Source organism: Dermacentor silvarum, chromosome 11 (genome assembly GCF_013339745.2).
Source record: "Dermacentor silvarum isolate Dsil-2018 chromosome 11, BIME_Dsil_1.4, whole genome shotgun sequence".
NCBI lineage: Eukaryota > Metazoa > Arthropoda > Arachnida > Ixodida > Ixodidae > Dermacentor > Dermacentor silvarum.
Genome location: NC_051164.1, coordinates 53011435 through 53034641, shown reverse-complemented (window position 1 = coordinate 53034641; position 23207 = coordinate 53011435). Strand labels below are relative to the sequence as shown.

General features: G+C 47.5%; 1 protein-coding gene and 1 long non-coding RNA gene across 2 annotated transcripts in view; one reads left to right on the top strand and one right to left on the bottom strand.

Annotated features, from left to right (window-relative positions):
- The window catches only part of LOC119433687 (uncharacterized), a 103761-nt gene that overhangs the window by 40759 nt on the left and 39795 nt on the right, over nucleotides 1-23207 (bottom strand). The window contains exon 4 of the long non-coding RNA XR_007464516.1: nucleotides 297-350. This is a non-coding gene — a long non-coding RNA (uncharacterized LOC119433687). The remainder of the gene's footprint in view (nucleotides 1-296; nucleotides 351-23207) is intronic.
- LOC119433688 (tyrosine-protein kinase transmembrane receptor Ror) overlaps nucleotides 1-23207 on the top strand; it is a 556232-nt gene that overhangs the window by 528966 nt on the left and 4059 nt on the right. The window contains exons 9-14 of the mRNA XM_049659380.1: nucleotides 14416-14623; nucleotides 15252-15561; nucleotides 17126-17362; nucleotides 19638-19839; nucleotides 21511-21652; nucleotides 22458-22697. Of these exons, the coding sequence (XP_049515337.1) occupies nucleotides 14416-14623; nucleotides 15252-15561; nucleotides 17126-17362; nucleotides 19638-19839; nucleotides 21511-21652; nucleotides 22458-22697 (1339 nt within the window). The remainder of the gene's footprint in view (nucleotides 1-14415; nucleotides 14624-15251; nucleotides 15562-17125; nucleotides 17363-19637; nucleotides 19840-21510; nucleotides 21653-22457; nucleotides 22698-23207) is intronic.

The window sequence follows — 23207 nt, the reverse complement described above, 5'->3', positions numbered from 1 at the left end:
ATCATTCGCACTCACAATTGAGTCCTGCATATGGGAATAAACTGCTTATCTGCCCCTCCTAATGTTCCATTTATTTTTCCAATAAGCAGCGCTTCATACGTGCAGTGTAATGGCAGAAACTTGCTAACGTCGTGGATATACGAGGATGTGAACATCGTTTTATGTCAATGGCGAGAACGGCTGTTGATTCTTCGAACACTATTGGATTCCGATTCTGTCTTAAAAATTGCTATTTGCATGCACATCCGTAGTTGACAATATGTGGAAAGCCGCGTTGTAAATTTACATTTGCTTACCTGTGATGGCCATCACCAGGGCACGGTACCAGACAGCTGCGTCACCGCCAGTTCCTGCGCACATGACAAATGTTTCGACCGTTCACATTACGTCCCAAAAGTAACAATTAGGACTGCAATAAACTCGTAATAAACTCCGACATCCATCCTTCACACTACGTAACATCAGAGGTCGCCATCTCGCTTCTTGACATCCCTCGTGCTTCTATTTTGTCACCTTATCTCGAAAAAAAAATCAGGCCAACCGAAGCTGCAGAACCACATCCTATTGGAAAGCCACTAAACTATGTCAGGAATAGCCGATGTTAATCTGTTTGGGTGCATTCACACGCTCAACGGGACGACGACAGTGCTGCATCAACAACATGGCACTCAAGTACGCTCCGAATTCATTTGGTTCAAGACAAATTCAAGAGAGAATACCAGTTCTGCGTAGCATTTCTTTTCTTTCAACGAATCAGCCACCATAAAGAGCAACAAAAGCGAAGATTGGGTTTAGCTTTATTATTCGTTACGCTTACAGAACGCATGCGACCACTCCACTCCCTGCCATTAGATGATTAAAAATGATATGGGGTTCTACGTGCCAAAACCACTACCTGATTACGAAGCACGTCGTAGTGGGAAGCCTCCGGATTAATCCTGACCACCTGGGGTATATTTAACGTGCACACAATACACGGTAAACGAGCGTTTCTACATTGCCTCCCCATCAGAACGCGGCCGCTGCGGCAGGGAATCGGTGCAGGCCGATCGACAGATGATTGGATCGCGGGGAGAAATGGTAAACTATTCCCGAAGTTCAAAGAGGCACTAATTAGCATACACTTATAACGTACTCCTTCAACAGTCAACTTTCGTTAACCTCGCGGAGATAGGTTGAAGCGAAAATGAACATCGCAATTCCATTTTTTTGTTTCTTTAAGTTTCGCGTGATAACACTAGCGCCGATTGGTCAGTGTGACATCACGCATTGCAAAGTTTTTTTTTTTTTTTTTTTTCATTTCGGTCTTTGTGACTCACTGGCAGTTCTCGAGACTTCCCAAGTTCAGTCTTTGGCTGCTTTAGAATACAATGCAGTCCACCTTTACCGATAGGAAATTTTGTCCGAGCTGACGTCGTCAAAAATCCATGACGTCACGGCGAGTTAGAGCGGGAACTTCAAGGCGGCATCGCCAGCCGTCTATCGTTTCTGCATCTTTCCTGCCTTGCCAAGCCTCTCAGTCATTGCGAGAGTGGCTTTTTTTTATTTTTCTTATTTTTCTTTCTGGTAATGTGGAAAAGCAATTTCCCAACTCAGCTCAAATGATTTTTCACCCGCGTCATCGGTCCTCGGAGATGTATCAGGGCCGCTCGGCTACTCTACGCCGCGCGGACAAGCTCATTAAATGCCACGCACTGCTAACTGTGGCCTCTGAGATCGGGAGCCATGGAGCATCTACGTGAAAGTGTGGCCTCTATGACCGGCGCCGCGGAGCTTTTCAAGTTTGATGAAACGGTGGCCTCTGAGGTCGAGCGCCGAGGATTCCATCACACGTGCTGGAGAATCAGACGCTCATCCTTTGTGACACGTGTGCTATGCTTCCGTAGAATGTATGTGGAACCTTTATTCTTGCTTTACAGTTTTCAAGAGAATTTAATTCAGGGCGCGTTCCAGCTAGTGGGCGGCACGATAAGTGGAAAGGGTGCCGGGCACCCGAAAACTATGCAGATGCTGGCTGGCCTCAATGCGTCGATCGGGTATCGGGATGCGGCAAACGCCGCGAAAGTGATTTTGACCGATTCGTGAGGCTTGTAGAGAACACTAAAGAGGAGTGTTGATTAGTTGGACTGTATTATTAGATCAGACACGTCTGTAATAGCTGAACAGGCAGTCTTACATTGATGAAGAGGCTTAGCGAGCCATAATTGATATAAAAAAACGAAATAAGAGCGGGCTGCTGTCTTGAAGTATTGGCACTATACAGCGCCGTGAAGAAGTGCATTTTGACAGCGTTGACCCTAGTTTAGTTAATTATAGATAGATAAAGAATAACTATGCGCACATGTGGAATGTTCCGACCGTTTTTTGTCTGCTTGCCGACATTTTGCTTTCTGATGTTGCTAAATGTCTACCTGTAGACATCAAACGGTCAAAAACAGAAAAAGGCCATCCAAAAGCAAGATTGAAAAATTCGTGCAAAGTGTCACATTGAATAAAGGGTAGCAGAGAAAGCCAACATGAGAGCTGATTTCTTTCCTTTTTCTGTTTTTCCCGCAAAAAGCAAGTACTCCAGTATGCGCGTCAAAGCCAACAGAGAGAATAACTGGCAGCGAAAGTGTGATACAACAACAGGATTTTTTTTTTTCTATGCTGCCGCAACGAAGCATACGAAATGCCTCATTTATGTGGCCATTGCTACACGAGCCAAACTGACAGCGTATAAATCACCGTTTCAGAGAACATGCCAATTTAATGAAGGGCAGTGTAGCCACCTTGCAGCACACAGCTCCCTGTGCGTTTGTGGAACATTGTTCAACCAATTCAAGACACTAAGCCGTTTACCGGGTCCAATGTGTACGCGAAATAAATGAGGTTGTTTTGCATCGACAGGAAAGGTCACAAATGCGAGAGCACGCCGTCGGTGTCGCTGCTCTCGAAGGAATTCGCGCTTCATTCGTCTGTACGAACGGTACAATGTTCTTATTTTATTTATTTATTTATTGCTTTTTACGCATTGTACTTCACACGTTTCCGCACTCACTCCTTCCGCTACCTCTATATAGTGCCTTGCGCGCAACCAAATTTGGCAACGTGTTTCGGGCAAGCGCCTTATCCGTGCATGAAAACGGCTCACTGAAACATTTCAACTTGCTCCCCGTAGGTTATCGAAAACTCTTGGAACGTCACGCTAGCGACGTTCACACGTGTTAAAGGTTACAACGCGGCCAGTTAACAAGCGGCTATTGAAACCGATCCACGGGGCAATAAGACGGGCGCGGACAACGCCGAGCGCACAGCTTGGAGGGAGGAATGATCGATCACTCGCGCCCCTTGGGAAGTCCCCCATCGATTCCTCTCGCATCGGAGCACGTCCGCTCCGTGCCACCGCTGCCACCCGACGATGCATCATCGCAGCACGTGCGATGGAGGATGAGAGGGCGCACGAAAAAAAAAAAAAAAATCTACCCCGCTGGCTTTCCCTTTCCTTCGCGGCCCTCCGAAGCAGCGGCGGCGGCTGCTGCGGGAAGGAATGCCGGCCGTTTGAAAGGACCGCCAGCTCGCCGGGTTGGCAGCGGAGGGTTCAGCGGGCACGCCCGCCTCCCCTTCGCGAGGGAGGAAAACTGATCCCACGAATGAAGAAAACACTGACGGTGGCGGCATCGTCTTCAAAGGGGCGCACGCGATGAAGAAAAAGCACGAAACCGCGACGAGATGTGCGCGAGAGAGAACTGCTTTCGACTGAGCAGTAAGCGTAGTACTGGCTACCTACCCTCTCCCGTTTGACAAGAGAGAACGAACCGAGGGAACAGAGAGGGACTCCAACCGAAGCGTGGAGCGCAGGTTTGGGGGAGAGAGAAAGAGAGAGTCCATCAACGCTTGGTGGACTACTGGAGCGCTCAAACACGGGGGCCGGACGACCAACCGACAGCTCTCCCCGGCAGTCCACCCAGACAGGCCCCCACGTTTGCCGCACACCGGCCATAACCTGCGTCCCGGGCGCTTTGTCATCGGAGACTCATGCAGCGCTTCACGGATTCTCCACAGCCGCCGCCGTGTTGTTGGCGGCGGCGTCGGCTCCAGTAGCGAGCGGCCTCGGAGGCGGTGTCATCGACGAACGACGACCACGCTGGGAGCCATGGCCGTTGCCGCAGCCGTGGCTGGCGCGCGTGGTCGGAGCCCGTGTTGCGGCGGAGACCGCGTGCCGGTCCGTCGCTCGCGTCGTGCTCGGGACGACGCTGGCGTCGTCGTCGTCGTCGACGGGGCCGAGGGATTTTGTGGGAGTTGTCGTTCCCGGCGCGCCGCCGATCCGCCAGCGCTTTGGGGTGGAGCGCGGCAGAGGCGTCGGCGCGCGGTGTTCGCGGTGCTGCTCTGTTGGGCGCCCCTGTGCTGCGTGCTTCTCCTGGAATCCGTGACCCCGGTCGGCGCCGAAGTCGCGACCGGTGGCGGTGACCGCTCCCTCAACAACGTCTCGCTCGGCTCCGACGTCGGTGCCACCGCCGACGACAACGTGACGGTGGAGGCCAGGTAAAATGACAGAAACAGACACTATATCTGACGCGAGTACGGTCGAGATTGTCGCGCAGATGACGGCCGCGGGCGCGTGGTCACAGAAAATGACATCGACGTATAAGTACTGTCCCGCACGTTTGTTTTCGTACTGGCTGCATAAACTGTTGCCGTTAACGTTCTGCTGCTTCGTAAATAGCCGTCGGTCGCAATAAACAAGATAAATAAAGTCGGACCGCGCTCGTTCAGCTTTATTTTTGTTGAGTGCATGAACACTATACGCAATTCTGATTCTGTGCACTGTCTCAGCAACTGAACACCCATCACTAACGTAAGCCGAGCAGTTGGGTACAGTGAATGACGCTGGTTTGCTTCGAATTCCGTGCAACGCAGAGCGAATACGTACAGTGAATAAACTCACGCTTTGTTCTAAAACAGCTAAGAATGTCTACAAGCGAATTCGCAAGAAAGCTTCCAAGCAGTATACTCAATTTCGCGGTACTCGCATTCTGTACACTGACACAGCAGTCGTATTTAGTATAGTGCGTTTGCAAATCGGACGAGCTTAAAGCGTCTCACTGCACAGTAATAACACGCTAGCGATATGCGCCACGTTTCAATTTCTTCTAGACTGGCTTTACAGCTCCCGGGAACACGCCCATCGCTTTATGAGCTGCCCCGGGCGCCTAGCGGAGAAGTTGCCTTTACAGGCGTTTTATTTTTTTTTATTTTTGTCATCTTCGTCGCTAAGTGGTTGCGAGTTTTCGGACACGCCCCTGGTGTGTTCGGCAGCGACGCTGGCGAGATATCGATCGGCAGGCAAATGTTCTCAGTCAGCGAAACGCGGCATCCTTTGAAGATATACATGTAGAGAAATTTTACACCGCAGTTTATAGCTGCAGTGTTTCACGTTGCGCGTTTGGTTTCGCGCCAAAACAGCGGGTATATAGTTTTGACGCTCTCGGTATAGTGTTTATAACAAAGACAGATAGGGCCTCCGGTTGAGTTATGTAAGAAGTTACCAAAGATGCGCGAGATGCGCGAGATTCACTTACCACATTTATTCCAACGTTACAGAAGCAGAAACCTTGGCTGATATTGTGTATTTATGTGCCAAAAACTTTCCCTAAGTTATATTAATGAACGCTGTATACCTTCTGGTTAACGGAACACTAAACAGAAGAAAAATAAAAAGAGCATTCGCGCTCGCCTTTCCAATCGTACAAAGAACTCGAGCGTTATGAATACAGTGTAGCTTCACTAAGAAAACATTTTTTTATAAATAAATACAGCCCCTGTTCATATCTGTTTATTTCATGTGTGTGTTTATTTCATGTAGTCTTATTTCTTGTGTATATTTCATGTTTGAGTTACACTTCATGTTTCCACTGTAATCAATGTATTAATAGTTGTATTTCGAGCGCTAGTGCTGTACTTTACATGCACGAGTTCGTGCCCCCCCCCCCCCCCCCCCCCCCCCATGTCATACCCTGGCACGAGGGCCCCTTAGAGGTACTGTAAATGAATAAATAAATAAGTTTGTCCCCGCTCGAAAATGTTGAATTATCAATCCAGCCTGAGTCTATGTAAAGAGCAGCAGTTGAACAGACACGCGTTCTAGTTTTGGAGCACCGGTATGCCGCCGAGTAGCATATACAACAAAGCCAGCTATGCTGCATAGGCGATTTCTTACACCCTTCGGAACCTCTGTACAGGGCTCATGGATTGGCACTTCCCGACATCTATACCCAGTTGTCATTGCAGGCGCTTCACTATATCCATGCAGTGGTGGCTTTTGAGGCTGTTTTCTGTCTGCTCTGCGTGCTTGAATTTTCTTTGCCTGTTGCAGGCATGGTACCTATGCATAGTTTCTTTTTATTATTATGCTAATACTGTGGCTTAATGACTCAAGAGGAAGCTTCAGCTCGGGGCCAACTCCAATTTCCCTGTTCAAATGCACATGTAAGGCGCAGAAATGATCTTATGGGACACAACCGCTCGACCGATTTGAATGAAGTTTGTGGCATTTGAGAGAGAGGGAGGGAGTTTAGCTAATACAGTGATTTTAACAAGAAAAGTTTTATTTAGTGCTTGGAACTTTTTACAAAGATTGGCGAAAACTGTTCAGTTTAAACAAAATTAAAGCATGAAGTTTACACATTTGTAACCGTGCACCAAAAAACAGATATCGCACTTCTATAAACTTCGTCTGCTAGAGCATCTAAGACGGACAAATTTGACATATGAATTTACAGCTTACATGAACTTGTTGCAATGTTCACAAGGATCTTGCAAAGGTTATACTCACAGATTAGTGATATACTTCAAAGCGGTATGCAATACATCAATTTGCCCGCTTCAAATGTATCGTTACAGTGTACAGAACTTTGATATCGTTTTTTTATTGCTGAGTTAGAGTTGTAAATTGGATACATTAGTTTTCTTTTTATGGTCGTTTGTGTTTTCAATTTGGTCACTTTTAAAAATTTTTGTTAGCACAATTGACGGCCTAAATAAAGAAATCTGCTTCGAACAGTCACTATAGACTGACGTTTTCTTTTAAATATGCCATAAGCCTCGTGCAAATCGGCGCAGCGGTTGCCGAAAAAAAAAAAAAAAAAAACATTTCTCCGTTGCCATGAATTTAGATAAGTGCCCCCCGAGCTAAAAGCTTCCTATTTAAACGCAATCACGGAGTGGAGTTCATGAGCTTCCAGGAAGCGTCGTAGTGTATTATGAAGTGGATATATATATATATATATATATATATATATATATATATATATAGAGAGAGAGAGAGAGAGAGAGAGTTCTGCAGCATAGTACAATGTTCTGGTACGTGTCGGAAAAAGCTTGCAGGCTGTGACTAAATAATTAAATCCCTGGGAATCTGGCAGATGCACGTACATTGTTCAGTCTTCGGTATTCCCTCATAAAAGAGATGCGCAAAGGGGGTAGGAGAAGGAGTGTTGCCTTAGCTATACTCCCTGTATTGAAGGAGTATTGCCTTATAGCTATACTAATGAAGGGGAAGAAGTTCCTTCATTAGTATAGCTATACTAATGAAGGAAGGGAAGACAAAGCGCGCGCGCGCGCACGAGCGCTCCTGAAAAAAAAAATGCCCATATTCTCATCCGCGTTAGTTTCAGCTGGGGAAGAGAAAACATTGACACCTGATTGACAACAATAAAGGCAAAATACACCACCGAGCGTAAAATTTGACTCATTTCCCGGCTTTTTCTCTCCTGCGTCGACGCACGTGGAAGCGACGTTGATTCAGTGTCCGTTCATAGAAACCAAGAGCGCTGTCAAACGCTGCTGAAATACACGCAGTATAACACAGCTGCAGGAGCTGCGCGCCGGTAGTTTTGCCTTCACTGCCACAGAGAGTTGTCCGCGACCAACACAAGCGTCAGTTGCCGGCAAATTGCACCGCCCGGGCGCCACCTGACAAGTTTTAAGTGTGCGATATACAGTGGAACCCGGATATATCGAACCCAGATATAACGAATTATTGCGTATAACGAACAGCAGTAAATTCCCCTCGAAAATCTTTGCATAATTTTTATTTTATTATATACATCCAATTACCTATATATCGAACTTTCTTGTGATCCCCTTCAGATTCGATACATCCCGGTTCGGCTGTATGATAATACAATGCAGTCCGCACGGCCACCGCGATATGAAATACATTAACGCGGTGCACAGCGTACTGCATAGTGGCGGTATAGAGCTTACACTATCGCATTTGGTGAGAGAAACGAGCTTTCGGTTGCCTTGCAGTTACAGTAAGAGTTTACGCGTCCAGTGCCTTTCTCTGGCTTGCGCATGAATTATGGTATTTGCTGATTTAACACTGTGTAGGACCACCAGGCAATAGTTAGGACAGTGGTTACAGTGCAGTAGCAAGAAATATAAAGTAAATGCATGAATTATATATAGGAATATATAGTTGCACGACGAAGAAGGCCCCTATCTATACGAGTATAGATAGGGGCCTATAGATAGGGGCAACGTGCGCTGGGACTTTCTTGCATATGTAATCGGCGAGCTCTTGTAACACGAAATATCACGTAGTTATACAAAGCTAAACAATGTTTGACAAAATAGTTGCTGATCATCACACACACACAAAAAAAAGAAAAATATATACGATGTCTTCGAGAACGTAGGCACAATCTAAGGATGTAAGAACCAAGAAGCATCGGTTCTAAAATTTATATACAGGGTGTTGAAAATTAAGCTTTACGGAATTTTTAAAAATCGCCTGTGGCAGGTAGCATAATTCTTATCGTTGAGCTGGGTTACTCGAAGTGGCGGACATTAGTAGCACGAGAAATCGAAACACATATTGAACTAAGTAAGAAAATTTGACTATTGAACTTCTTAGTTAACTACTTTACGATATATACTGCAATGTACGAATTGTAGCCGGCGAGATTACAAGACGCATCCACTTGAAATGAATTTCCAGGATGACACCAGTTTGGGGATATTGTTTCCCATTCCCAAAGTTCGGGACGAAATACATGGGCGTTCAAGTTACTTTTGTGCTTCAATGTATAAAACAGCATTTTGGTAAAAAGTAAGTGGACCAACAGCGCATTTTTACGGCGAGTTTGATGGCGCACATCTCCAAACTGGTGTCATTCTGGATATTCAATATAAGTATTTCGATATACCAAATAAAAGCTTTATACAAAAATTTTCAGCGGCATTTTACAGCTGTGTGTTCTGTGGGTATATGGGTGCAGCTGTGGGTATATGTGTGTTCGCTAGACCAATATTGACTCGGAAATATGAAAAGCACGGGTGCGATAACGAACACGTCAGAGAACACGTGAATCACGGCGATCACGCAGAAGAAAAAATGACAGGGGAGGGCGTGCACGCAATTCACACAACAAAACCCTGTTCGAACTGTCAGAACATGAACATTTGAACACTTGGAAATACAGTCAAACCCAGATATGTCGAATCTGAAGGCGATCACAAAGAAGGTCGATATATAGGTAATTCGATATAAAATAAAAAAAAATCGGGGTAGCTTGCACTAGTGGCTATAGTCACAAGACAGCGGAGCTGATCGGTTCCTAGCTGGTCCTGGCTATACGAAGTGATGCCAAGTTATACGAACTAATACAACGTGATGCTAAGTTATGTGAAGTGTGTAATCATTTTCTCGTGGTCCGTGGCATCGGGGAACGCCTCGCGAAGCACTTGCAGTCCGAGCACACGTAGGGTAAGTGGGGCGAAAGCTATGCACACAGTGTACGGGCGCCGTGACGCCGAGATGACGTCACGGCGCATGCGCAGTAGCGCGCAGCTGGTGGGAGCTCGGCCGAGCCGCCGCCAGAGGCGCCTGCTGCAGTCACTGACACCGCGAGCGTTCGGCGCTAATGCGGGGAAACGGAGAACCGCGGATGGCGTCGGCAGCACCTCTGCGCGTTGCCTCGTTGGTGCTGCTACAATTTGTTTCTCTCTCTCTCTCTCTCGCTCGCTCTCATTTTCTCTTCCGAGCATAGCCCGCGACGCTCCGCAAGGTGGTTTCTAGGCAACGCAGTGGCAGGCGGCACACATTACGGCCGTCTTAAACAGATCCGCTGTTAAAATTTCATGCAAGAATCTTCAAGAGGATTTTACTGCTGTTCGTTATATGCAATAATTCGTTATATGTGGGTTCGATACTTAGTCGAACCCGGATATATCGAATGTGACGGAGATCACAAGAAAAAGTTCGATATATAGGTAATTCGATATATAAAACAAAAATTTTATACAAACATTTTCAGTGGGATTTTACTGCTGTTCGTTATACGCAATAATTCGTTATATATGTGGGTTCGATATATCCGGGTTCGACTGCATATACGACCCGAACAAACACTCAAACGCTCGCAGCATGAGCCGAAATAAAACTGTAATATAGTTTTGAGAAAGCGTGTAACAGCGCGTTTTCTCAACCGACACTAAAGCGTGCTTGCTTGCATTCCGTGCGCTACCATTTTTTTTATAATATACGCGAGACAGTGCGCTGCAACGCTCAGTGAACATCATCTAGCTCCTTGCGGCTCACTTTTCGTGGATTAGAGAGGAAACGCGTCACGGGAAAAGAAGCGCGTATAACGGCAATGGGGCACTTGGCGCGGCCGTGGCATTCCGAGAATGGAAGCGAGTCACACACAATAGCATTGATCGAGACTTCTCTCGCCGGAAGATGCGCTCGCTTTTCCTCGCGCCGGGGTGCTTTTTGCGGCGTGTATACGACCGCTATGATTCACTGTGCCTGAGGTACGCGAGCCGTTTTGTTGACGGCTGCTTTCGCTCGGACGAGCGGAGAAACCGGGATTTCGGATTTCGCCTCTCGTGTCCAGAGCGCGCCTCCGACAGCAGATCGATTCACAGCGTGACTGCATTATTTATAATGCATGTACTTCTCCAAGAGGATCGAGCTAATCAACCAAAAATAAAAAATATCACAGTTTCGCTCTAAGGGCGAAGCAATGAACGCGATAGCAACACAGCAATGTCATACGAAGTAAGGTGAGCGGCTTTGGTAGCAATATGAATTGTATATAGTAAACATGAGCTGATTAAGTAAGCAGGTGTGCTGCTGCGTAAGTAGACCGACATGAAGAGAGACTCGATGACCACGAGAAGGCGCGTGTGAAACGGTGGTGTTGATGAGAAGCGCTGCCCGTGGGCAGCGCGTGCGAAGGGACACACCTGTAGCGCTGCACTGCCGACCCGGGCAGCATTGCATGTGTAGCGTGCGTTGGAAAATGTGGCCCGACTATTACTAACTGAATGAACAAGCGTGGTGTGAGCGCGCACAAACAAACACGAATAGATCACACTGAATGACCGCAGACGACTGTCAAAACGCTGGCAGCAAGCGCATATACGTCGCAGCAGGCGAAGGTACGTGCAGTCTATCGCTTCAACAGAAACTGAGCGGCGAATGCACAGCGCATAGAAAAGGTCAGAGCCGTGTGGAGATAAGAGACAGTGCGGCCGGCGAGTAGAATAATAATAATATCGCAATAATAATAACGATAAATTCGGACGCTCAAACTATATGTAGAACTCTGCGCTTTAGTACACTTATATACTATAGACAAAAGTCAATTTTTTTTTCGTCTATACATTGTGGTCTGCATACTTCCGGAAGGGTTGAGTACTGCGGATGCATGCCCACAGGCTGGACCCAGGAGATTTTGACGCTTTCTGCTGGCTATTAAAATACATCTTTCGGGGACGCAAACAAACATCGTGACGGCTGATGCTGTTACACTCGCCGAATTCATCCAAAGCAGTAACGTAACCTAATCCCCGTGAAACGAAATAACTCTGCAAACGGCGCTCGAATAGCAACAACGTGCGCGCGTTTCGAATCTCTCGAAATGCGTTCAACGTACTCCCGGCGTTCGACCGGAACTCGGCGCGGATGTTGCCCAACGCATATGAGCCCCCCTCCGACAGCTGGTCGTCGCGGAGATTAGACAACGCCTTCAAGGGTGGGGGAGAAAACATCTGCTACCGTGAGGGCCGACCGTAAGTGGCGACCGGGTCAACCGTGACCCGCGCGGCTCACGTGAACCGAGCAGCTCACGTGATCGTCGCTTTCCCCCGAATTTGTGACCCCTCTTTTTTCCTACAAAGCTTCGCGAGGAAGAGCTGTTTGAAACGGACACGAAACCGCAAGGCGAACACTAACGGCGTTTACACGAACATGCTATAGAAGCGTATCGCATTGACTTACCGACACGCCACCGATTACCGGAATGCGTGTCTCCCTGCCTGCTGATGATGATCTGTATTGGCATCCCATTCGAAACAGAGGGGAGGGAGGAGGCAAATAGTCAGCCTGCTTGAGCTATACGCATCAATAGCAGTCTAGTATTTTGCCTCTTAACAGCTCTTCATCTACCTTGTACAGTTACCTGTAACGACTCCGGTTCTATCAATATTTTTCTTGCCTTTATCCCACCAATACTCTTAAACGTCTCTTGCTTATCTTGACTGCTGACCAGTTAATGCTTCCATCAGCTTTGAATCCCTGTGCTTCAGTAATACGGACGCTCCCTACGGGTCTTGCTGGGTGAAGAATATCTTAGCATTCCATATTACGATTTGCTGAGTCGTCTCGGAACTTTTGCTGCAGCAGGCACGCGCCTCATCCTGTTGCGAATAGTTGCTCCGGTAAGTTATCGTCCTCAAGCAGCCAGCTCGTGCCTCGAACAGAAGGCACTGCCCTTTGTCCCGTCGTGCAGACATTCCTTCCCGATTTCTTTCTTGCCATATACTTGTGAATCTCCATGGTCGTTTTTCTTTTTTTTCATCTAACCTTTGCATCTAATTTAATGTCTCCATTTCTCTCACTTTCTTTTCAATGACTCTTGGTTGTCTGTTCACGCTTTCAATTACGCTGTAATTTTTCGCGAACTTTCTTTACTTTTTCCTCGATTTTGTGTCCACGTTCTTGAGGCACAAATATTTGTGCACTCAGCCGCCCATTTATTTTCCTCCGTGTTTCTGAAGCGCGGTTGTAATTACGTCACTTGCTTTCGGATTTGCCAAAACAGCCCGGCGATTTGTATAGAGCGCGTAAGGCATAAATTTTGTCACGTGCCAGATTGTTGGGTTCATGCATGAAAATTAAGAGTTTTCGAATACAGCATTTGTACTATGTCATAGAACGTCATGCATTCCTGAATCTTGAACACAGCTTTTTTTTTCTCTCTCTCTCTTTTCTTTCTCAGAATAGCAGACATAGAACGTGGAAGAAAGAAAGACAAAATGGTCTGCTATGATGTGTCCTGTTGTCTACCCTGCACACGGGGAGGGGGGCGAGTTATTGAAATTCAAGTGAGCCGAGGGATTACAAATATTATTCACACTTATTGGCACACGAACTGCATGCCTGGCCGATGACGTTGATTATAAAAATCTCGACTACGTCAGGCATTTCGAGCCTGCGCGCAAAAAAATCCAGCTTCTCAAGATTACTTTCTTTCACTCGGCCTGCCACAAGTCTTCGAGCTTTCATCGCGGCGACTTAAAACTTGCGCGCATTTCTCTGAGCTCTTATAAACTTGAAGTTGAAGGGAGACGATGACAGGACACGTCGTCATTGAATACATTAGTCACGGAATGCAAACTAGCCCGCTCTCAAGTCTTGCTCAATTTCTCCGAGGTTCGCAGCCCTGTTACGCAAGACGGGGTGAAGGACCCAGCCGGCGCCCAGCGCTAATGACTCGGAGCTGCCTTGCTCTACGCGAAACGGTGAAGGGACGCCAGCGTTGAAGGACTCGGTTGTTTCCCAACTCGAAGGAATGCGACGCGGTTGACAAATTAAATTACATCCACCCTGCGTTGTTCTGCGCGACGATATGGACCGGCAAGCCACCCGGTCCATCGTCGGGTGGCTTGAAACGCTTGAAGTCGGTCTGATGGGCTCCGAAATCTATTTGGCCGCTATTAGGCAGCTATATATGTGTGCCGTTTCCATGCTACAGCTTGCGAATACTGTATAAAGCTTTCTTCATGTCATCGCCTACTCCAAGTCTCCCGACCCGTTTTCGACTTGTCTCCTCCGGTTATTGCCAAAAGGCATATAAACCTTAAAGGCTCATTCACACTAGGCCGACGCGACGCCGATTTTGGTCTGCCGACTGTTGGCGACAGCAGTTTACAGGACGGATAACGCTGTGGCCAACAGTCGGCAGACCAAAATCGGCGTCACGTCGGCCTAGTGTGAATGAGCCTTTAGCACAACCTGATTTGAAGGTTGACGTTGCCGACTTTTTCGTAATGGTAGTTGTACATTTGCGGTCCTCCGTGCCGCTATAGTGTATCAGTAGACTTAACTGCGCCCACCATTTTTTTTTTCTTTCCTCCGCGCAGTCCCGTGGCGAGTCCCGGCAACGAACTGCCCATCGTGGGACCGCCTCTGGTCACGTCTTCCAGTTCGGGCAGCTGCCAGATCTACCAGGGGGTGACGTGCGGCCAGTACCTCGGCAACCGCAGCGTCTTCGTCCGACCGCCACCGGCCACGCTAGCCGCCATGGAAGAGAAGCTGGCCGCCGCGTTCACCGTCATCGCCACCTCGCAGGTGAGCCGCAATTACAGTAACAACAGTGCTGGCTGAGCGTTGCCGCTTTACCCAGAAATGTACAAAGCTACAACTCTCTAGCATAGATCCTCTTCAACACGCCTTGCATTTCACGTCTATATAGTCGTACGTATGCTGTAGAATTTCTTCAGTGCGGCTTGCATTTGACGTGTTCAAGGCGCGCGCTTGATCTTTTTTCCGAAGGCTTCATTGAACCCGTTGTAAAATATCAGCAAATGTGGTCGGCGACCATACAGCATTTCAGCCTGATCGGAGTTCATCGGAGTTCGTCCGCGGACAGAATCGGCAATTCGTCCCGTCGTGTGAATCCAGCTCTAGAATCAAATTTCAACACCTCCGTTAGTGCTTTCCAAACTTTCACACCAGCCAAGTGTCGTCCATTAATTTTACACGCGAGAAGGTAGTAGTAGTGGTTTAGCAACTTAGAAAAAGATATGTCAGTGCTCCCTCACGCACGTAGACCTCCAATACTCGCATGAACCACCGGCTACCAGGTGTCGCGCGATGTGATCGAACTACCCCCTTGCCCACTCCGGCTAGGGTAGCAAATGCCCACCCCCTCTCCCTTCTTTAAATCCGGTCCCGTTTCGGCGGACGTGCCCCGCAGGACGTATCGGCCACGTGCCACAAGTACGCCATCCCGTCTCTGTGCTTCTTCGTGTTCCCGCCGTGCGAGCCGGCGCCGGGCGCGACGCCCGACCGGCCGCCCGAGCCCCGGTCGGTGTGCCGCGACGAGTGCGAGCTCCTGGAGCAGAGCCTGTGCCGCATGGAGTACTCGATCGCCAAGCGGCACCCGCTCATCGGCCAGCAGAACATCCTGCCCGTGTGCGAGGACCTGCCGCCCGTCGGGTCGCCCGAGGCCCAGTCCTGCCTGCGCCTGGGGGTGCCCCACCGCGAGACCGACGACGTCAACAAAGGTGCGTTCACTGCGCACGCGCAGATGGGCTATATATATATATATATATATATATATATATATATATATATATATATACATATATATACATACACGGGTGCCGTATACAGTCGAACCCGGATATATCCAATCTGAAGGTGAATGAAAGAAAGGTTCGTTCTATAGAGGGAAATTCGATCGGATATATTGAACCCACATATAACGAATTATTGTGTATAACGAACAGCAGGAAAATCACTCTGAAATTTTTTATAAAATTTTTATTTTATATGTCGAAATACCTACATTCGAACTTTTTGTGATCCCGTTCAGATTCGATATATCCGGGTTACACTGTATAAAATAAAAATTTTATACAAAAATTTTCTAGGGACTTTTACTGCTGTTCGTTATATACAATTTCGATATATCCGGGTTAGAATGTAGTAGCGGGAAGTACCTGTCATTCCCGACTCGCGCTCGCGACTGAAGTTGAAAATTATAATCGCGAAGTTTAACGTCCCGAAACTACGGCAAAACTGCGAAGTGGGTCACGAGGGACGCCGTAGTGGACAGCTCCGGAAATAATTTTAAGTACGTTCTTTCAAATTTTAGTCAACTGGGGTTTTTTAAACGCGCACCCAATGCACGGTACACGGGTGTATCTGATAGGGCCGCCGCGGCCGGGATTTGAACCCGTGACCTCGTACTCTGCAGCTGCGCAACGCCATCCACTGAGCTACCGCGGCAGGTGCTCATGACTGCAGAGGCATCGCAGCAGCCGTCGAGGTAGCTCATGCAGCGCCGGTGGCGTTGCATGGTCTCGGGTTCGACTCTCGGAAGCGGCAGCCGCATTATACGGCGCCGGGATGCAGAAAAAAAAAAAAAAAAAACACGTTTACTTCAGATTTCAGTACCTGTCAAAACGCAGCATCAGATGAGCGGTAATTTAAGGGACACTAAAGAGAAAACTAATTTCTTCCGTATCAGTAAACTACTCTTCTACAACATTAAAAACAGCGCCATAAGACGCTTGGTAAGCCAGAAAAAGGGCAGTAAGAAAAGACAGGTGGCGACGCTTCCTTGAACTTTCCGCACCAGCTCGCTGTCATGAATTTTGACAGCGTCCTTTAGGACCTGACTAATTATTTGGCGTTAAAGATAGATTACATTGTGTTCTAAAAGAGCCAAAGATTGAACATGGCGAGCTTCGGGAACCTTGCCCGAGCCAGCGCTGTCTAAATACAAAAAAAAGAAAAAAAAAGAAAAATATTATGAAATCCGTGACGCCACAGTCACGTACCGGCGTTAGGGATTCGGCGCGGAATTCAAAAATGTAAACTCTGACCTTCATTTTCGCTTCTACAGTAATCAACCCATTGCTTCGAAATTAATTACAACAGAGTGTCCAAAGAATGCTTTGTCCGTGTGAACTGATTTAGTGTTTTGCTTTAGTGTCCCTCTAATGCCGCTGCTTCGCAGAAACATGTCAAGCAGTCATTAGGCGCCAATTCGTAGATTTTTTTTTCTCACTACCACGATTGGGTCAGGCACATCGCGCTGACCGGCCATTCGATCAATCGCAGAGGAAGGCTGCTACGTGCACGGCGGCGAAGACTACCGCGGCGTGGTGGCCGAGACGGTGTCGGGGCTGCCATGCCAGCCATGGACGCACCAGATCCTGTTCTCGCGCATCGCCGAGTACCCGGAGATCGTCGGCGGCCACAACTACTGCCGCAACCCGGGCGGCATGGAGAGCCAGCCCTGGTGCTTCACCTCGGGCGCCGTCGTCAAAAAGGAGATCTGCAACATCCCCAAGTGCGGTGAGTGTCCTACACCGATGCTGCATGCCCTCACTGGGGTCACTCCCTCCCGCACCTTGTTGTTTTCGAGAAACCGCGCCTAAAAACGGCGCAACAGCATTGCACAGATAGGTATATTCATACATTTATATTAGCAAAGTCCTTTCACAACTTTTAACAGCGGCTCTGTTTAAGCCGGCCGTAATGTGTGCCGCATGCCACTGCGTTGCCTAGCAACCACCTCGCGGAGCGTCGCGCGCTATGCTCGGCAGAGAGAGAAAATGAGAGCGAGAGAGAGAAACAAATTGTAGCAGCACCAACGAGGCAACGCGCAGTAGTGCTTGCGACGCCATCCGCGCTTCTCCGTTTCCCCGCATTAGCGCCGAACGCTCGCGGTGTCCGTGACTGCAGCAGGCGCCTCTGGCGGCGGCTCGGCCGAGCGCCCACCAGCTGCGCGCTACTGCGCATGCGCCGTGACGTCATCCCGGCGTGTCGTCTGCTATGCGCCGCCCGTACACTGTGCACACTGCATAGCTTTCGCCCCACTTCCCCTACGTGTGCTAGAACTGCAAGTGCTTCGCGAGGCGTTCCCCGATGCCACGGACCACGAGGAAATGCTTATACACTTTGTATAACTTGGCATCACTTGGCATTACTTCGTATAACTTAGCATCACTTCGTATAGCCAGTACCAGCTAGAAACCGATCAACTCCGCTGTGTCTTTAGCCTTGCCCCACTAGTGCAAGCCACCCCTATGTTTTTTTTTGTTCTGTTCACACAAACTATCGGTGATCATAGCAGCATTTTGGCAAGCCCATGAACTAGTCTATGGAACTGGAGACGTGAAGGCATCAGTGCCACCATATTGTAATGCCTCATTGAATTGGGGCACACAAACGTGAAACTTCAACGACCATGTTCTAGATTAATGCGTGGATTTGAGGAGAGACCATGTTCTAGTAAGCTGCAAATGTAAAGGTGCTGGAAGCAGCAATCATCGACGCATGTAGTTTTTTTTTCCCTTTCGGCGAGGACACTGATGCAAAACGAAAACGTTTCTAAACTTTGGTTGAAGAAAGTTTCAGGGCATGTCACTACCAGTGCTGCTAGAACTCAATGCTGCCCGATGCAGCAGCAATGCAGCACAACATTGTTTAGAGGGTGCTGTAGCCATCGGTCAAAAGAAGCTAGCTTGCGTGCATATTAGTAAGCACAACTGGCACAACTTTGAAAAGTCAACATGCTAGAAGGGCACTAAGAGAAAAGATTTCAATTCAATTACTACTCATAGTAACTAAACATTGTGCACAATGTGTGCCATATAGTACCTCCAGTAAGAGAGAAGTATGCGGGAGCCTTATTGGTGCACTGGGAGCTCGCAGTATTGTCGGTTTTGGGAGAAGGCACAAGTGCTGGTAAGAGCTCTAAACTTCAGTGCCACCTATGTGGTACACCATGAAGCTTGAAATGGCAGGACAGTTAGTTGGATGGCCTTATCAGGCAAGTTGACACTCCTGAATATTTTCCTCCGTGATGTCGGCAGATATCTAAATGGCAGCACATGTGAGCTCCGCAAACCAAGCTAGAGCAGGTATTTGAAGTAAGTGTACAATTCTTCAAATGGTTGATCAGTGTTGACCTTGCAGATGATCCTGCCCACACCAAGATGCAAACTTTTTGGAACACCCCAAATTTTTCAAGCTGTCGTCTCCACAAACGTAACCCTTCCATTGAGGCCTGAAAATGTCATCACACATTTCCCACTGTGGTGCAGCCTTATTGTGATGCATCTGGTTAGGGGTGGGTAATTCTCATTCATTATTGGAATGGTGAATACACATGGATGACTCGTGCAACTGTGACGAGGCAACTGAACATGAGTGGTGTTTTCTCATTCACATGACAATGAAAGACGTTCAAACTATGTTAAACTGGCTAGATCATAGACTTTTTCCCGAGACAAAGAATCTTGGACCATGGCCCCATGCATTCAAGGTTGACAAAGCAATGTGGGCGTTACTTGGCCTCAGTTGATTGGCCTCAGCGACCGATCGTAGGCGTGACTAACAGCCACACTAGTCTGCACTGCTAGTTCCTCCCCCCTTGCTTCTTTGTTTCTTTTCATCCCTGTGTAGGATAGCAAACCAAACACATGTCTGGTTGACCTTCCTACCTTTCCTTTCTCTCTCCTTCTCTTGACACCATTATCACTGCCTACTGACAAGAGTTGCTGCTCAAAAATTATTACTCAAATAATTTTGTGATTATGCAATCGGGTGCATTCTCAAATTCCAGTGGACTACCTGTGGCTGTACATCCTGCTGCCCAGCATAGCAACTGTGGCCCTGATTGGCCTTTTGCTGGGCATAGCATGCTTTCGGCGCCGTGCAAAGCCGTCACCGCCACCTTCAGCCAAGAGCTTTGCTGGAAAAGCTGCCCTTCGAGGGCCTGCCCAACAGAACCTCGAGTTGGGGCGACTGCTGCCTCGGCCAACAAGGCAAGGTTTCTTTTTTATGTTGCTTTGGGATACATCAAATAGTTTTGTGCTAAGAGCCTTCTTTGTACCTTCTACATTCTGTCAGAGTGCAATTATTCATCACATTTTCTATTTCACTTCTATGACACAATGCTGGGGCCATTTACTATAGTCAATTAAAACTACGGCATAATAGAAGCCACTTGCCGATTAAGTTGAACCTCGACATACCGAACGCGAGTATAACCAATGATCAGATATGACGAAGTAACTTGAAATTATTTCTCATCAATATCAACACGTAACAAATACATGCTTACAACAAGCATTGGACATAACGAAGGTATTTTCTTGTTGAATGCGGCTTTCATGTAGCGAACCTCTCGATTTGGCTCTGTACTGTGTGAAATACTGCTGTTCATGCAAATTCCGTAATCTTATTACTGCATATGATCCTATTCTGGTCATACACCACCCACCCTCACTTGATAGCCAGTCTGTTGCTTTCACAGACTATCAGTTAGGTATAGAGAAAAATGTGTACGTGCACATATGTCCACGTACACACCTTTCTATGCCTACTGTATGACAGAAATTTTCACTAACAGAATGAAAATCGGTCCTGCCTAGTGCTGCAACCTGCTCCAAGAGGTTATCAAACAGAATAGTATGACTAAGGTTGTGTAAACCAACTGATGTTTGCTGTCCTGGTAATGTCGCTGTTTAAATGAGCAGCTGCTTACGTCCAGCAATTACCGTACATGATTAAACATTTCACTTATAGAAGTAATAACGCTGGGACAAACTACGGCTCACAAATGCTACATTAGGTTGCAGAAGGGTTGAAAATTGAGCTTGTTGGTACATTTTGCAACTTATTTGGAGGAGTGCTAAATGACGGGACAAGGAAAAGACAACACAAAGATGAAGACCAAGAACTATCTTTTATTTAAAGGAGCATATGTGCTAAACGCTGATGCAAATAGCTCCTTGTCACATCATATAGTGCTCCTCCAGATAAGCTAAATTAGATTACATTTCTTAAATAAAATATTGAACATACATTTATAAACTGTAAATTTGAAAATACTAATAAAATGAAAATGAGATGAATTGCTCGTATGGGTTGCACTTTCTAAGACATGGACACAGGAAGGCACACAGATAAACAAATGGGAGCGCTCCGGTTGTTTATCCATGTACCTTCCTGTGTCCGTGTCTTAGAAAGCGCAACCCATACCAGAATGTAATTCCAACTTGGCCAAGAAACAGCACTCTTATAGGTCAATTATTCCTGGCCTGTTACTCACATCTCGAATCTCATAAAGAACCATCTTTTCTCCTTGCATAATAGCACTCTTATATACTGTCCTTTTCTGCATATATATATTGTTCATTTCGTCAGTGTTCTGAAAGTTTGATGTCTTCATAATTGTCTTGTCTTGTCCCTAATTGTCTTGTTCGTAATTTACTTGTCTACATTGTCTACATTTCTGTTCCACTATCACAGCTTGTGCGCGACTGTCATCCCAGGTGGGAGTGCAGTGTCAAGCGCTGCTGCCTCTTGTCCTTCCTTGCTAAATGTGAAGATGCACACTTGAATAGTGTCTTTAGGTCAATCAAAAAGAGACTGATATTCACTTAAACCTCCTGGCTTCCTCCAGCGCTTAACATTCTGCAATCCTTAAACAGGGCTCCAGAGGTATCAGCTGCACGAATCCGTTTCCATGAGGAACTGGGTGAAGGAGCATTTGGCAAGGTGTACAGAGGAGAGATGCTACCCGCCAAGCGTGACTGCAGTGCTCCCGTGCCTGTGGCCATAAAGACACTGAAGGTAAGGGGCTTCTTTGAATCCAATTTCATCCGAGCATGCCTGAATTCATTGCACAGTGGTTGAGCTTAGTGAACTTGAAATGCTCAACAGCCTGAATTCGGAAGTGTGTGTGTGTGTACCTTCTTGCTCCTGAGAGTTGTGAATACCATTCAGACTCTCGTCAGAGTAGTCAAGAGTAGTTCTGAGCAAGTACTTTCTTTTTCAACATCATTTGTATCTCAGGGAGTCTTTATGTGCATTCCTGAAGTAATGCAAATGCATAACTTCAATACTTCAGTGTACTAGAAACTTTTTTTTGAGTGGCACGGCCGCGCCTCTCTGCCCGACGCAATCTGTGTTGCCAGTAGCAGTGGTCACATTCTGGAGCACAGCCGCGTCTGATCCGGGGGGAAGGGGGGGTATTCTGTGAGTGTCCACCTAGTGGACTCTCCATTTCAGCTGCTGCTGATTGACTGGAGCTGTACGAGCGAAAAGGAGACTGGCTGGGAAAGCCCGTCTCCTTGTCAGGGATGCCACAGACCAGACAATGAGCACAGCAGCAGCTGAAACGGAGAGTCCACTAGGTGGACACTCACAGAATACCCCCTCGCAGATGCACGCGCCAGACTCGCCAAACACAGGCACCAGGTCGGCCGCGACCGGAGCTACGGTTTGCTAGACATGTTCGATAGTGAGTGACACTAACACAGCTGCTGCAAAGCACCACATCGCGCACCACGAACGATAAGACGCTCGGAGCACGTCGGTAGGCGCACTGCCCACGTGTTCCAGTCGACTGCAGTTAAAAGTCTCATGCACGATGCAGGAGAATGCGGCCATGAAGACGCAGCAGGACTTCCAGCGGGAAGCCGAGCTGATGAGCGACCTGCAGCACCGCAACATTGTCTGCCTGCTGGGTGTGTGCACCAAGGAGGAGCCCCTGTGCATGCTCTTTGAGTACATGCCTCACGGAGACCTGCACGAGTTCCTGGTGGCACACTCGCCACGCTGCGAGGGCGCCACTCAGGTGCTCGACCTGGCCGACTTCCTCCACATCTCCAGACAGGTCTGTGGCGCCTTCTATTCTTGATTTATATTAAGAGATTTTCATTTGCCGATACACTAGTGCAAGACAGCTGCTTGTGATGCACTGCAAATATATCCCTTTGTTATCACCCCAGCAGGTATAATTTATGGGGAAAAGCGGGGAAGAAAGTTTATAAACCGAGCATAAAACACTACTTCCAGTGACCGAAATATAATGGTGCAATCTGCTTCAACAATATTTACGAAACCTGAAACGTCCTATTTTTTATACTGTATAGGTTGCTGATTCACACTGAGTTGACATCTTATATATGCAATGCCAGTAGGAAAAGCCAATTGCTATAATCACATAGACCAGGAAACTGATGCCTGCTCATATACAGATGCTGATGCAGTTTCCATAACTTTATACAGCTTAGGAAAAAACACACATCCCTCATTTCCATCTGGGAAGTGCATATGTTATCCACAACGTGTGCAAGAGCAAGCCTACACCACTGTCCCATAGAACTGAAGAAAACAGCCTAGC